Source organism: Sinocyclocheilus rhinocerous, unplaced genomic scaffold (assembly GCF_001515625.1).
Source record: "Sinocyclocheilus rhinocerous isolate Xijiao unplaced genomic scaffold, SAMN03320098_v1.1 scaffold432, whole genome shotgun sequence".
NCBI classification, from domain to species: Eukaryota; Metazoa; Chordata; class Actinopteri; order Cypriniformes; family Cyprinidae; genus Sinocyclocheilus; species Sinocyclocheilus rhinocerous.
The window spans coordinates 241,438-255,806 of NW_015627225.1; the positions used below are offsets into that span (position 1 = coordinate 241,438).

General features: G+C 36.0%; 3 protein-coding genes across 3 annotated transcripts in view; 2 read left to right on the forward strand and 1 right to left on the reverse strand.

Annotated features, from left to right (window-relative positions):
* Nucleotides 1-3,469: 3,469 nt before the first annotated feature.
* On the forward strand, nt 3,470-6,382 carry spdya (speedy/RINGO cell cycle regulator family member A). The gene is made up of 7 exons (XM_016529941.1): nt 3,470-3,715; nt 3,995-4,238; nt 4,427-4,485; nt 4,608-4,693; nt 5,347-5,518; nt 5,617-5,917; nt 6,058-6,382. Exons 2-7 carry the CDS (start codon nt 4,034-4,036, stop codon nt 6,117-6,119), a joined length of 885 nt encoding a protein of 294 aa, XP_016385427.1. The 5' UTR covers nt 3,470-3,715; nt 3,995-4,033; the 3' UTR covers nt 6,120-6,382.
* An 81-nt stretch (nt 6,383-6,463) lies between these two features.
* On the reverse strand, nt 6,464-10,378 carry trmt61b (tRNA methyltransferase 61B). The gene is made up of 7 exons (XM_016529952.1): nt 9,301-10,378; nt 8,355-8,457; nt 8,006-8,196; nt 7,811-7,902; nt 7,108-7,304; nt 6,864-6,947; nt 6,464-6,722 (listed from the first exon to the last, which is right to left on the reverse strand). Exons 1-7 carry the CDS (start codon nt 9,979-9,981, stop codon nt 6,688-6,690), a joined length of 1,383 nt encoding a protein of 460 aa, XP_016385438.1. The 5' UTR covers nt 9,982-10,378; the 3' UTR covers nt 6,464-6,687.
* A 1,097-nt stretch (nt 10,379-11,475) lies between these two features.
* The window catches only part of wdr43 (WD repeat domain 43), a 21,725-nt gene continuing 18,831 nt past the window's right edge, over nt 11,476-14,369 (forward strand). The window contains exons 1-3 of the mRNA XM_016528957.1: nt 11,476-11,733; nt 13,082-13,216; nt 13,415-13,536. Coding sequence (XP_016384443.1) covers nt 11,533-11,733; nt 13,082-13,216; nt 13,415-13,536 — 458 coding nt within the window. The 5' untranslated portion in view covers nt 11,476-11,532. The remainder of the gene's footprint in view (nt 11,734-13,081; nt 13,217-13,414; nt 13,537-14,369) is intronic.

Consider the following 14,369-nt stretch of genomic DNA (forward strand, 5'->3'; position numbering starts at 1 on the left):
CTGTAAGGTGTAAGATTGTGGTGTTTTACATAATTAAAAATCAAATAATTTTCATGTGATTTTCTCATTATGGTTGTTTTCTGTTGACAGTAATAAAAGTAATAAAAATTGTGTTTGTTCATAAAAGTTGTTGTCTCTCATTTCGTAAAGACATACCAAACAGATAATGTTTGAGCTCCAATAATTCATGCCATAGTAGCCAAATGATTTGTAAAGAGGGTACAGTACATCAATAAATAAAAAATCTATGCAAAATATGCAATTCTGTGGCTTTTTTTTCTTCAAAAAGTTGTTTTACACTTTAAACTCGATCATTTTGTTTCCTCTTTATTCTCAGTCACACAGTTCCACTTTGGGTATTGAACATTAGAGTTTATGTTGAGTTATTTAAAAGAATAGTTCACCACTGAGTAAAATTATAGTATTATCATATACTGTAATTTACTGTTAGGGAACACTATTGTAAAACACATTTTGAACACTGTTGAAGTTTCTGACCTCGGAAATTTAGCACTAAACAGACAGGATTACAGTTTTCAGACAAATTAGGTTTAACATTATACTACAAGGAATTTAGCTCAGAATGCAAACAGGCTAATATAATAATAGTGTTCTGCATCTGAATACTTTTATAACATCATTAGAACATATGGAGTGTTGGTCCAGGGTTAGATGTGGGTTTAACTGACTTTGCTTCACACTTACATTTAACAGCTTTGTCTGTGCTCACATCAGCAAAACCAAAGACAAAAAAAAAAAAAGGTTAAAGTGCACTGTCACTTTGAAATAAACAAATACAAAAAAGGAATTACAATGTATCTGGCCTGTATTTTTGGATTATTCACGATTCTCTTTGGTAAGATATTAGAAATGTTTTAGCACTTGTTTGGCACATATTCACTTGATATTGTCAAAAAATGTTGAGTTTTAGTGGGATGTTAAACAAGGATTGCATTTTATCAGAATGTAACGATTATAATGTAGTTATATTATATGAAATTATATTTTGTGCAGCTGCTGCTGAGTGTTCTCCATATGAGGCCATTCATGATACTTTACAGGCAGTCACCTCCCATGACAATGAGGACGATACTTGTAATCCTTCCAAGGTAAAATCTGTGAATATGTTGTCATCTTTAAATCTTTATCGTGCTTAAAAAGTAAAATGTTGTACACTATACGGTTAGTGTGGTTTGGAATACATTCCTCTTGATCACCACCCTTTATTATTTTTATTTGCATCTAATTGTAATCTCTCTTTCTAGATGGCCATAAAATGTTGTATATGTTTGAATACGCTAACGAAATATTTACCCATAATAAATGCTCTGATCGACAAGGTACATTTTTACTTGTTTTTGCATTTTTAATTCTCGAATCTCAATATTTGTGTATTTTAGTCATATATTTAATGTTTATAATGCCATTTTCCAAACCATCCTTGGAAATATCATGTTATTATCAGTCATATTATGGTCACAGTTCTATTATTAATTTTCTCGGTGAAACTGTTCACAGTAAATGATGTAGTGATTTAAGTTTACTTTATTAAAACCACCTTATTCTCTGTTTCCTCACTCAGAAAATAAACGCTATATGCCGTGCCAACCCATTTCTCTGGGCACCATGTAAATTGCTTGCCAAAAAGATTTTAAAAAAGTTTTCAAAGGATTTTTCCCAAGACTATCCCCTCGCCTATCCTGAATTAAGTACAAAATGTGCAAATTCTGGGATTGATTAAACCTATAACAAGTCAATCAAAGTACCAGCTCTTTAGATAAGATTGCTCACTTGTTTGTTTTGGCAGAAGCATGAGCTAATAAATGTTTGAATGCAAAAGCGGCATGAGCAGGTGATTCATTCTGTTTTTTAAAATACATCTAAAATACACTTACATTAAGAGAAAAGGAAGCAAATAACTGATGTCTGAAATGCAAAGTCTAATGATACTGATGGTTATTTAGCCATTTACACTGTGTTATTTAGTGATTTAATATCCCTAAACCAGCTTTAATTCAATACATCAAAAATCAATGAATCAATTCAAGAATTCAGGTACAATATTACTGATGGTTAGGTGAACTGAAGAGAAAATGCTGACCGGAGCTCTTATGAAAACACTTTGACACTTTGGTCCACAGTGGCTTTGGTGCCTTTAACATCAGCACTCCAAAACACTTGCGTAGACATTTATTGTCTTCAGTGTTCTTCATAACTGTGAAGAAGAGGAGCACAGACAAACACAAGAGAGATATAGAGTGTGAGAAGTATCACTTCAACTGAAAATATCACTTCAACTGAACTCTTGAAGAAAGCAGATGTGTTTTAGCTAAGCGTCTTTAAGTAGAGGATTTGAAGAAATGTCACCTGTTGTTCATTTTGGACTGCTTATCGCATGCTCAGGTGAGTTTGAAGAACTAATTGAATTCAACTTCGAATTTTTTTCTGTGGCTTGTTCATTGATATGCATTTACTCAATTATTAGAATAGTATTCATCAAATTCTGTTCACAAGTGTTATCTGTTTTTGTGGTTCAGTTCTTGTTGGGTGTAGCAGCATTAACAAGGAACAATGGAAGAGCATGCTGGAGAGAAAAAAGCTGAACCTTCCCGAAGAATTCAAAATTAATCATGAATTGAACATAGAGGTAAACTGATGCACAATGTAATGCAATAAATTAAAAGTTAATTATAAAAAGTTTCCCTTGCATTTCTCACATTTTAACTATCCTCAGAACTCTGAGATGAATGCCATTATGTGTTGGGTTTGCAAGAAGTCAATTCATGAGATCAAGGGTGTGATTCTTCATGAGATTAAAAAGGTGAACTAAAACTCTTTCTTCAACAATTCTTTCTTCTATATTTTGCCTGCTCAATCTTTAATTAAATGTTTTTCTTTCAGGAAATACGGGCAGTGTGCAAAGCAATGAAAATTCTTGAACACATCTGTGAGCACAATGCTTACAAATACCAAATCATGATACTTCATCTACTGTTTCCTGGTAATAGCGAACAAACCTGTCACCATTTGAGCATGTGTAAATAAATGTATTGCTCTGTTGTGATGAACCAAATTATTTTCCACATACTTTAATAAATCAGCCTGTCTGTTTGATGTTGCTATAGCCTATTTTTTCCAATGCAGTCAATGCAGTGTTATTTTTATTGTGTGAATTATATGCTGTCTAAACAATCATAAGCAAAATCTAATAACCAACAAAGATTTAATAAATTTGTTTATTGGATTATTTACTGCTTCTCACGTGCATATTTTGTTCACTAACCACTTGAATGATAAAACTTGGGTTTTATTTGCATTTGCTCAAAAATATTTTTATAAGTAAAACAGCAAGTTTTTAAATTTTTTTAAATAGGACATGTAGGACTAATGCTGCGTTCACGCCATATTGTATATATATTCATAAGTGTTCTGAGTGACCTCTGATTGAAGAATATTTGACCACGTGACTGCTGACACAATTCCCGCTCTGCCCAAGGGAGAGGAAGTTCACGTGCGCGCTCACGCGAATAGCGTGACATCCAGTTTGAAATATTTAACGTTTTGATTTTAAATCACCTTAAAATTATCGTTAATGTTATACACATCAGCTAAACTTAAATCTTACATTCTCCAGCAGTCGATCTAAACACCTCTGGGAGAGCGCGTGGAATTATGCGCGTGTCATAATTACCGAGTCGCGGTTTTTTAAACTGAGGTAAATCTTGTTTACAGTGAAAACTCGCTCATATTGGGCTAAAAAATATCATAACCACATGAAGTTCAGCATGTAAGCATTTAAGCTTAAATTTTAGTTATATAGGAGTGCTAGGAGTCATTTTTATCGTTATTTAGGTGATAGATTTTAAGACGCAACGTTAAATTGCATTTAGAATATATCTGGTATTATAAACAAACAGGAATAACAAATAAATAACGCATGTCTTCTATACTAAAATAAATAACAAATAATTATTTAATTATAATATGTACACAGTGGCAGTTCTGTAATATCGGCTGATTTAATCATTGAAATATGATTAAACTGAGCCGACCGTGGGCAGAAAGCGCCCCGTCTGGAGCTGCTCACAGTCTGCAGATCCGGCGGGGTCAGCGGAGATCGAGGCCGAACCTAGCGGCTCGGAACCAGGCAGACTCATCTCAACAGCCGCGCAGAAAGACCTCCGGGCCGACCCTGCTGATCCAGAGGCAGGAGATGGCCGCCTTCTTCAGACTGTTCGGTGGGTTCAGCAGAACAGCTGCCAGCCTTATAAACTAAATATCACCTTATGTATCCCATAACAAAACAGTAAACTGGATCACTTTTACACAACTTTTTTTTTTTGCTAGCTTAATCCAGAAATATCAAGATATATATCTAGATATAATTCTGTAGAATAAAACCTTTTTGATTTGTTGTGTGGCTCAGATGATGATCTAATACAGGACTTTATGTGGATGGACTGCTGCTGTAAACTTACAGACAAGGTAGCAAGACATATTTTCGTGTATTTAATATTTAGTGGTTTTATGATTGTGGTCAGTTTTGAATTTAGAATATAGGCAGCTGTGTCTCTAATCTCAGTTCTCTATGTCTTTATTTCATATAGTATTTGTTGGCTATGACATTCGTGTACTTCAGGAGGGCTCGCTTCAGTATCACTGAACACAGCAGAATGAACTTCTTCCTTGCCCTGTGAGTTGATCATTCTGTGGATGTTCTGTACACTGTAAAAAAAAAAAAAAGTTAAATTTATGGTTAAAATCTGGCAGCTGTGGTTGCCAGAAATTCACTGTAAAAAAACAGTGTTTCAAGTTTTACTGACTGTATGTATGTTTTACAACTTCACACACAAACACAAAACACCATCGGGATAACATGTGACACTTAAAACAAGGCTAAAAAAATAACACAAAACACCCTACATTACTAATAACAAAAATATTAACAAAACTTTTTATAAAATATAATCATATGTGATGTGTCATGTGTCATGCAAGGACACATTCTTTTTAGTTTTTCACTTAATTTTATGGTAATTCATAATTCTTTACTAATTTGATAGTATTTACATTACAATTACATATAATGTGATATTAAACAATTTACAATTTTTCACTGTATGTGGTGCGGTAACTTGGAGTTAACCAATTAACAGGTTTTTACTATTGCATTTTTACAGTATTTTTCTATATTTACAATGTATAGGGGTTGCACATGGTTTTGGAGATGTTCATTTTAAAGTTCTTCAGTTGAACTGCAATATGTTATGAGCGTGACAGAAAAGTCCTATTTATGAATACAGCCTTAATTCCTACAGTCCAAGTGCTCAATTTTTCATACACTAGTTATCTGGCAAACACTATGGAAGAGGATGAGGAGGAAACCAAATATGAGATCTTCCCCTGGGCTCTGGGAAAGAGCTGGAGGAAACATTTCCCACGATTCCTAAAGCAAAGAGACCAGTTGTGGGCACGCATAGAGTACAGAGCGGCTGTCAGCAGACGATGCTGTGAGGAGGTACGCTGTTCATTAAATATGCACTATAAAGCATTTCATAGGTGGCTGGTTCTGAAAAAATAGCTCTAAGTCAAGTTGCGCTTGATGCATGATTTCAGGTTATGGCTATTGTGCCATCTCACTTCATCTGGCAGCGTGAGCGTGCAGAGCATCACAGTGGAGCTCAGAGACTGTACCAAAACCGTGAGGAGATCCTCATTCCCCGAGGGCCCTCTGCTTCCCCAGAGCCTTGTTTTCTCTGTGCCAAGACCTCTGCTCGTCCTATGCCTCGTCCATCCTCTACTGGAGCCCGCTCTTCATCTGTGCCACTGAAGGCCACTGCACACAAGGCCCAAGCTTCACACAGGCCCAGTAAGATGCCCAAAGCTCAGCACACCTGTAATTGTATGACTAAATCAGGTGAATGAGTGTGTGGTGACCTCTTGTGGTGTTACATTAAATTTGACCTTGGCCTCAGCTGAAATTGTTTCATGTGATCTATACCAGTGCCTCTAGAAATATTTACCATTGGCTTTTCTTCCCCTTTTTTTTTTTTACAGGTACATTTACTGGAAGTGATGCATGTCAAGATCATTCAATGGACTGGATCAGTGAGGAGTAGCTTGATTACAACATTAAACAGATCATATATGCCTGTTGACCATATCAGATGCACTTCACTTGTCTGAAGGCCAGAACAGCGTCTCTAAACTGACCTTATGAGAAATGTACAGCATTGGTGTGAATAAGGTAATAGTCATGTACATTGTTCATATAAGTTGTAAAAAATGTCAGAAAATACGATGTGACATGTATTTTACTGTATCATAATCCTCATCACTATTTATTCCTTATTGTTGTACAAAGTACTTTGCTATTTCTTTGGTGAGCACTTTGTTACTCTCTTATGTCTTAGACGTTAAGTGTGAATGAAATGTTTAGAACACGGCAGGATTTAGTCTGTCTTAAATAAGTATAATATTTGGCTGATATAAATATAAATAAACACCTATGAAATGTAGTCCACGAATGGAGCAGATAGGTTCAATATATTTTGGCTTAAATACTCAAGAGCATGAAAGGAAAATGTGCAATAAAGTATAGTCTTTTTATTGTACAAGTTTATTGATACAGCATACAAGACACAGTAGCTTTGCTGTCTTCTTGCACAGACATTAAATGTGGAACATCTATTTCAAGATCTTTCGTAGTTTTACGAGGAAGGCTGAAAAGAAACATTAAAATCAGACATTAATAGGATTCTTAAAAATACATTCATGCACAATTACATATAAAGTGCTTAAAAAGGTTTAGCATTACTAGTGTTTATCATTGAACTACACACAAAAATGAAGAGCTGACTCACCTGTATGGCCAGTCTGTTCAGGATGAGGACGTGCAATGTATGGGACATCTCCAAATTGCACCGGATCTTGACAATTCAAATCCCCTTAAATAGAGCATGATTTAAATCTAACTGAATGATTTGCACTGATGTTAGGATTTTTGTGTAATAAACAACACTCTATCTGTCTCTCCTTTATGAAGCAAAACAAAAGTTGAGCACAATGTAAACATTACATGAATGACCAAGTTATGAATGAAGTCACCTTTCGTGTCTTCATTTGGTTCACTTTCGTCATCATCATCATCTTCATGAGGAGCTTTTCGTTTGTTAAATGTACCATCTTTTTTGAGTGACGGGCCAACTAGCCAGTCCCTGTACTGAACCTCAACAATGCGTTCACACACCAGAGGAAGAGCAGAGCATCGCAGTCCCTCCATCAGATCAATGACCTGTGTGATACTGGTGACAGAGTCAGGAAAACATTCAATATTCACCCTTCAAAAATGCTGTGGTCAGTAAGATTGTTTTTTATTCAGCAAGGGTGCATTCAATTGATCAAAAAGGAACAGTAAAAACATTTACAGTGTTACAAAAGATTTCTATTTCAAATAAATGCTTTTCTTTTAAACTTTTTATACATAAAAGATAAAAATGTATCATGATTTCAACATTGATAGTAATAAGAGATTTTTCTTAAGCACCAAATCAGCATATTAGAATGATTTCTGAGGGATCATGTGACACTAGACTGAAGCAATGATGCTGAAAATTCAGCTTTGCAAAATATATTAATATTTTTGACAGTATTATTGTTTTTACTTAATTTTTGATTAAAAAATGCAGCCTTGTTAAGCATAAGAGACTTCTTTCAAAAACATAAAAAACTTATCGACCCCACACTTAAATGGTAGTGTATGTATATGGTTTACACTGATGTTTTGTGTATGTACAGATTTTTGCATTACTTTGCTTGATAAACAGCACACACAGATCCAGGATGGAGGTGAGGAACCACAGCAGGTAAAGCCAAATGTGGATTAACCATATCCAGAGCAACCTAACACACAAAACGTCTTTCATATACAGACAAGCAAATGATTCTGATATAATAATATATAATAATAAAAATATAAAAAACATCACAGGACGTGGCTCCTCACCGAGTTGAAACCTCGCCCTGCCAGAAGAGGTCCGGCAGATATGAGATCTCCATGGTGAAAGTGAACATTATCAGGCCATTCCTCTCCTCGCCGAAGACTCCACGAGGACCGCCAACGCTGGTAGTTTAATACAGCACATCTGTGATGGTCCTCTCTTATCTCCACGCTCAAAACACTTCCTTTATAACCCACTGATGACAAAGACATACATGAATGCAGAGTGATTATCGCAATAGCACACCTGTAACATAATTGTGCAGGACAATATCACCCATAAACTCATAATCAGGTGACTCATCATTATATTGCTGTTTATGAATACATAGAAGACAGCGGAAGAATCACACACCTGCCCTGGACAGGAAGAGGCTCATGGCACCAGATCCAGAGCCTGATTCCAGAACACAATCTCCTTCAGTCACATCCATCATGGTCAACATCGCACTAGCATCCTGCAAAGGAACGAGATCCGAGAGACTCTTTTGTTTTCATCGGGATAAAACTTCAAGTAAAATGTCACCATCAAATAATAGTAATCTTTTTTTCCCTACACCTTAAATGCATGTACATAATATGAAATATAACTACAATTTAATATAACTGTCTTCTATTTCAATGTGTTTAAAAATGTTATTTATTTTATGTAAATATAAGCTGAATTTTCAGCAGTCATTACTCCAGTCTTGAGTGTCACATGATCCTTCAGAAATCATTCTAATATGCTGGTTTGATGCTCAAGTAACATTTCTTACTGTTATCACAGTTGAAAACAGTTGTGTTGCTTAATAGTTCTGTGAAAACCACAATGCCTTTTTAATAGAAAGTTCAAAAGAGCATTTATTTAACATATTTTTGTAACAATTTTAAAATGCTTTACTATCACTTTTAATCATCACTGGCGAGTAAAATTATTTTAAAAATACTATGTGTAATCATTTTTAAAAAGATTTTAAATACATTTTCCAAGTTATTTTACAAATATCAAGAATTATTATTTTCGTGTTATTAATTATTATTAAAATATTTCGTGAGTTTCCCACCATGTGACATTTTACAACTGGAACTAAACAAAACAAATACCAAAATTAATTTATTATAGAAAGTGAAAGCATGTTCATTATAGAAAAGGTGTGTTTAAGTCATTGCATGTATAAATTGCATTTTTAATGGATTTTCAAATAAATTACCATATTTAATAAGCATCACGTCTTTGACCTGCATGATAAGAGTGCAGATGCTACTGATTCATTGATGTGTAGATGACTGACTGCTGTTTTGTGATGTTTATTTCTTACTTTAGGGTATGCAATAGCTGGCCCTCGCTTCATGAAGAGAGTGAACTCATCCAGACTGGATCGACGAATGACAATCGGGATTCCCATTGAAGTGTGTATGACGCTTCCAGCAGGTTGCCCCTCCATGTCATTATGAGCTATTAATCCCCAGTTGCTATGGAGCTTCAGTCCTTCCTTTAGCTGGAACATTTTCCGAAACTCTAAACGTCTCTTCCGACTGAACTCGGCCAGCAGAGTCTCTCCAAAACATAGTGGCCTTTCCCCAGGAACACACACATGATGTGGAGCAAAAGATCCTTGAGGTTCCTCTATAGCTTCTTCTCGCTCCTTCCCCAGACTCTGACTGTCCTGTTCCACCTCAGTGTTTCTAGTGTCCCGTAGAGCCCAAACCTCTTGACTTAATGTGTCTTCAGGCAGAAGCTGACTGACCCTCTCCAGTGGGGACAGAGGTCGACGCCTTCTAAACACAGAAGCTCTTTCGGAGAACTGTGGGGAAGTGGATGCAGGAGCATTTGAACTACTGTCCTCTCTGTCAGAATCATTTGGGCCAGTCCCAAAGTTTCTCAGAGCACAGAGAAATGGTTTATTGCGAACCACATTATGTCTCTCCAAACATATGACACAGGCTTTGGCAAATTTACGAGTCATGAATGAGAGACCCAAATGTAGAGGAACTGTCATGGTTTTTTAGCTCAACAGAGAATGACTGGAAGGATGAAGATGACACACTTTGATGGTTTGGTTCTTCTCACCACACAGTGATCAGAAACATCACACACAGCAGCTACTTGAGTGCTTCTACACTGACCAGAATATACATATTGGTAGAAACAGACAAAACATAAATATAATTCACTACAAATCACCTCTATTCAATAACCTTTGTTAAATATAAAGTCAAACAAATTTGTGGTAAATAGATTATTTCAAACAACCTGTCATAATACCTAAGTAATTCGATATATATTTATTTACTGGCTAAATACTAGTTTAAGAGGCAACTTAGCTTGAGTCCATTATGTTAGAAGAAAAACAATTGATCAGTGCAAGCATGATTCTCGCTGGGCGCCGCCATGATGGAAAGGAAGTCACTAACAGATGCAGTACTACCCGGACACCGGTAGATGGTTTCTTTCTTTGTTTTCATTAGTACAATAATAAACTTTACAAATGGCGTTCAGACTTTTCTGTTATTTACCTGATTCAGTTTCCCTTATGATATATATACATCGTTAAAGGAGAAAATATAGCTATTTATGAGGCTTAAATGATTAGTCTAGGGCATTATTTTATTATATAATATTAAAACATAATTAAAAATAATTAATTAAAATAAAAATATTTTGCAAAAACAAACTAATGATTGAACACTTTTAAAAGACATTTGTTATATTTAAATAAAATAAATTAGGCTTTTTAAAAGAAAAGGGAGTCTTGAGCATCTTTAATGTGTGCCAAATAACTTAAACAAGGTTTAATAGACATTAACTTTTATAATACAATTTATAATTGTATTAATTCTGAGAAAGCCAGTGTTAAAACAACAACTGAATTATTTTTAAATATACATGAAGAGATATATAATTTTTAAAGTTTTAAATATACATTAAGACATATGACCCACAGTGTCTTTCGAATAAATAACAGGTACAAAAAATGTGCACCTGTTTCCAGTAAATGTTACAGAATTAACATTTTGTGAGTTTCTACATTTATTTTTAATTTAATGTTTTACTGTGATAGTAGATACATATAATGGCACATAAAAAGTGGAGTCTATTTAGTTTAAGTACTATGTACTAAAACGTATTTACTTCAGATATGCATTTGATAACTGCCTAAGATAATTTTCACTTTCTTCTTCTTCTTGAAATTTTATTGGCGGTTGACAAACAACAAAATGGTGTATTTCCGCCACCAACTGGTATGGAGTGTGGATCAAAATGACTTTTTGTTTTTGTTTTTTTTATTCTCTCCCACAAATTAGTTATTTTAAGGAACTGAAAAATAAAACTATAAATTTTCACTTTCAAATTCCACTAGATAACAAAACTCGAGCATAAAACTTCCGCATCCGTCAGTGATTGGTTAATGACAATAATGGCACGCCCTCTGAACCCAACGCGGCCAATTAGCGTTTCCCCTGCGCCTGTGCAGCTGCGCATGCGCGCTGTCCAATTTTCTCTCACACGTGTTTCCCGTGGAGCAGACGGACGCACGCGGAATGGTAAAATGGCGGCGGACGGAGGCCGAGCTGTGCTACCCTGCTCCTTCAGCCCTAAATCACAGCAGTTCCTGGCTCTCTGCGCACAGGACGGGCGACTGCGTATCTGGAACACCGACAGTAAAACTCTGCAACAGGAATACGTGCCTTCCGCGCACCTGAGCGCAGCCTGTACCTGTGTGACATGGGGACCGTGCCGAGCTGTTCAGGTAACTTAGCGCACAGTGTTCGGGGGCAGTCGGGGATGCGGCCTGGTAACGCAGTGCATCATTGTAGGGGCTTCGGGTCGCTTTGGCTCTGTATTTATCCTGAATGTGATCATAAAACTAAACACAGATTGTTTAGGAATATCTATTTTGGGTTCTTTAGAGCTGAGCTCGTGGAGCGCGCTGCACACATGTTGCGTGTGGCACATGTTCAGACACAGGCCGCGAGACCCGCAGATCCAACACGAAATTCATCATTAAAACCTGTAAAATGACTACACTAATGTCAAAAATGCGGCTGCATGCGCATTTTGTGGTTAACATTGTTATATTCATCTATTGGTTGTCGGTGGCTAATAACGTAGGCAGAATAAGTTGATGTGGGCTAAAGTGATGATTCTGTGTAAGTTTTAAAAAAAAAACTCAAAATCATGTCAACATGTCTGTGTAAGTATGATGCAAATTTTTGTGGTTTTATTAATAACCAGTGTTTAACGCTACTTTAGAAAACACATGGTCACATCATGGCTGCTCAACCCTTACACAACTTGTTGCTCTTTAGTAAAGTGTCTATCAAAGATTAAGCTACAGACTTTCGATCAGGTTTATATATTTATTTATTTATATAAATAACACGCAGAACGTCGTTGATTCTGGATAGTGTTGGAGAAAGTTGGGCATAAACGGCGTTGACAAGTCATTCTTCCATTGTTACTAGTAACATAGCAAATGTTTTGCTTGGAATTATTTTCTGTTTGTGATTCTGATATCAAACTTTAACTTGGCACTAATATGTTTTCCCGTTGGTCTGGTGTTTGCTTTGCTGTTCATTAGCTGTTAGTTGTAGGCCTACTTGTAACTACACAAATAGTTATTTATCTGTTTCAGTTTTCATAGGGAAAACTGAATGGTAGCTAATAATTATTTAATAGACTAACTGTTTACTGTAAGCTAGAGATCAGTATTAATACTTGTAGTATTAATTTACTTGTACAATTGGAAAAAGTACCATAAACGGATGGAATAGTTGACTATTATAGACACTACAGATCCCAGTAATAAATGGCAAGAATTTTTCACCAGTAACAAAGTGTTTTTATTTTTATGTACCAGTATGCTATGAATAATTAAAAAGTGAAACTTAAAAACAGATAATAGTAAGTTTTAGGTGTGTTTTAAAAGCTCTCGATAAGTGATGTGCATTAAAGTCTTATTAATGGAAATGACTGAAAATGTTTGACTGAATGAATAAGAAATGTATCATTTTTCATGAATCTTTCTGTAGGACTTAACTAAAAGGCAGCATGAGTTGTTTTACAATGATATTTTTTTCTTTATGTGTGTGCTTTAGGAGGTGCCACAGAGGAAGAGGAGGAAATGTGAGGCCGGGTCGGCACCAAAGCAGTCAGATCTGTTGGCGCTGGGCACTGCTGCTGGGTCTGTCCTCATCTACAGTACAGTGAAGGGAGACCTGCATTGCACTCTGGTACGAATTCATCACCAACAGCTGGTCCTTATGATATTTGACTGATGCAACTCAAAAATTTAAGGGGTTTTGCGTAAGTTTGTTGCAAAACAGTTTACTTGAAATTGGCAAACTGGCACACATTACCAAGTCACTTCTATAGTGACTTCTGATAATACAGGTGAAATTAGGAATGTTAATGATGTCTTAACCTGTCAGGAGGGAGGTCACAGTGGACCGGTGAACAGCGTTCAGTGGCATCCAGAGGACTCAGTGTTATACAGCGGCTCAGATGACACACACATAGCTGAGTGGGACCTGCAGACAGGAAAAGTTAGTTGGTGAGTCTGTGCAGCTATGTGTTGGATTTTTGGCTAATATGGATTTCCTCCAGCGCACGATATAGGCACGTGCTATGAGTGACGCAGACCGTACACACAAACATGAACACATGCTGAATTGAGTGCTGTGCCTGCCTGTGATGAGGAGATTGTGAATTAAAAAAAATGAATATTAGTTGAATTTAAAATAAACATTTGCATTTGAATGCAAAAATAGTACAATCAAATGCTAGGTGTGCTTTCTGGGGCGTCATTAGTGGAGTGCGAGATGCGGTGATGATGATGTAAGTGACGTTGTTGCATTTTAATGTTTTATAAGTCTAGCCCACAAGACGCGCAGTTGCTGCGTTGTTCGTTCAAAATATTGGAGAAATATAGTAGCTCAATGCGTAGAATATCTTGATTAGGTTAAAACCAAAACCAAGCCATTCACACAGAACGCATATTCAGCTAATTTTTTAGACTGACAAGAACGACTGCTGCTCTCACGTCTCACACAAGAGATGTATAGAAAGCCATGCAAAGTTAAAACCGTTTAAACTTTTAGAAAACACATCACGAATTTGTGGAGGTTTATTCCATTTCACTGCGCATCATATGTTTTTAAAGACAATCTGTGTGATGGGCGATTCGGCTCTTTGTATTAAGCATTGCTTAAATACATGATGCTGTTTTGTTCATAATTGTTTATGCAATTTACGAAATTGTTTGATTTATATGAGTTAATTTAGACGTAATGCACGTTTTTCTTTTTATAGACAGTTATTTCCTTTGCATTGGCAATTTAATGCGCTGCATTATTTTGCTCATTGCGCCCTCCTGTGGCCTCGGGA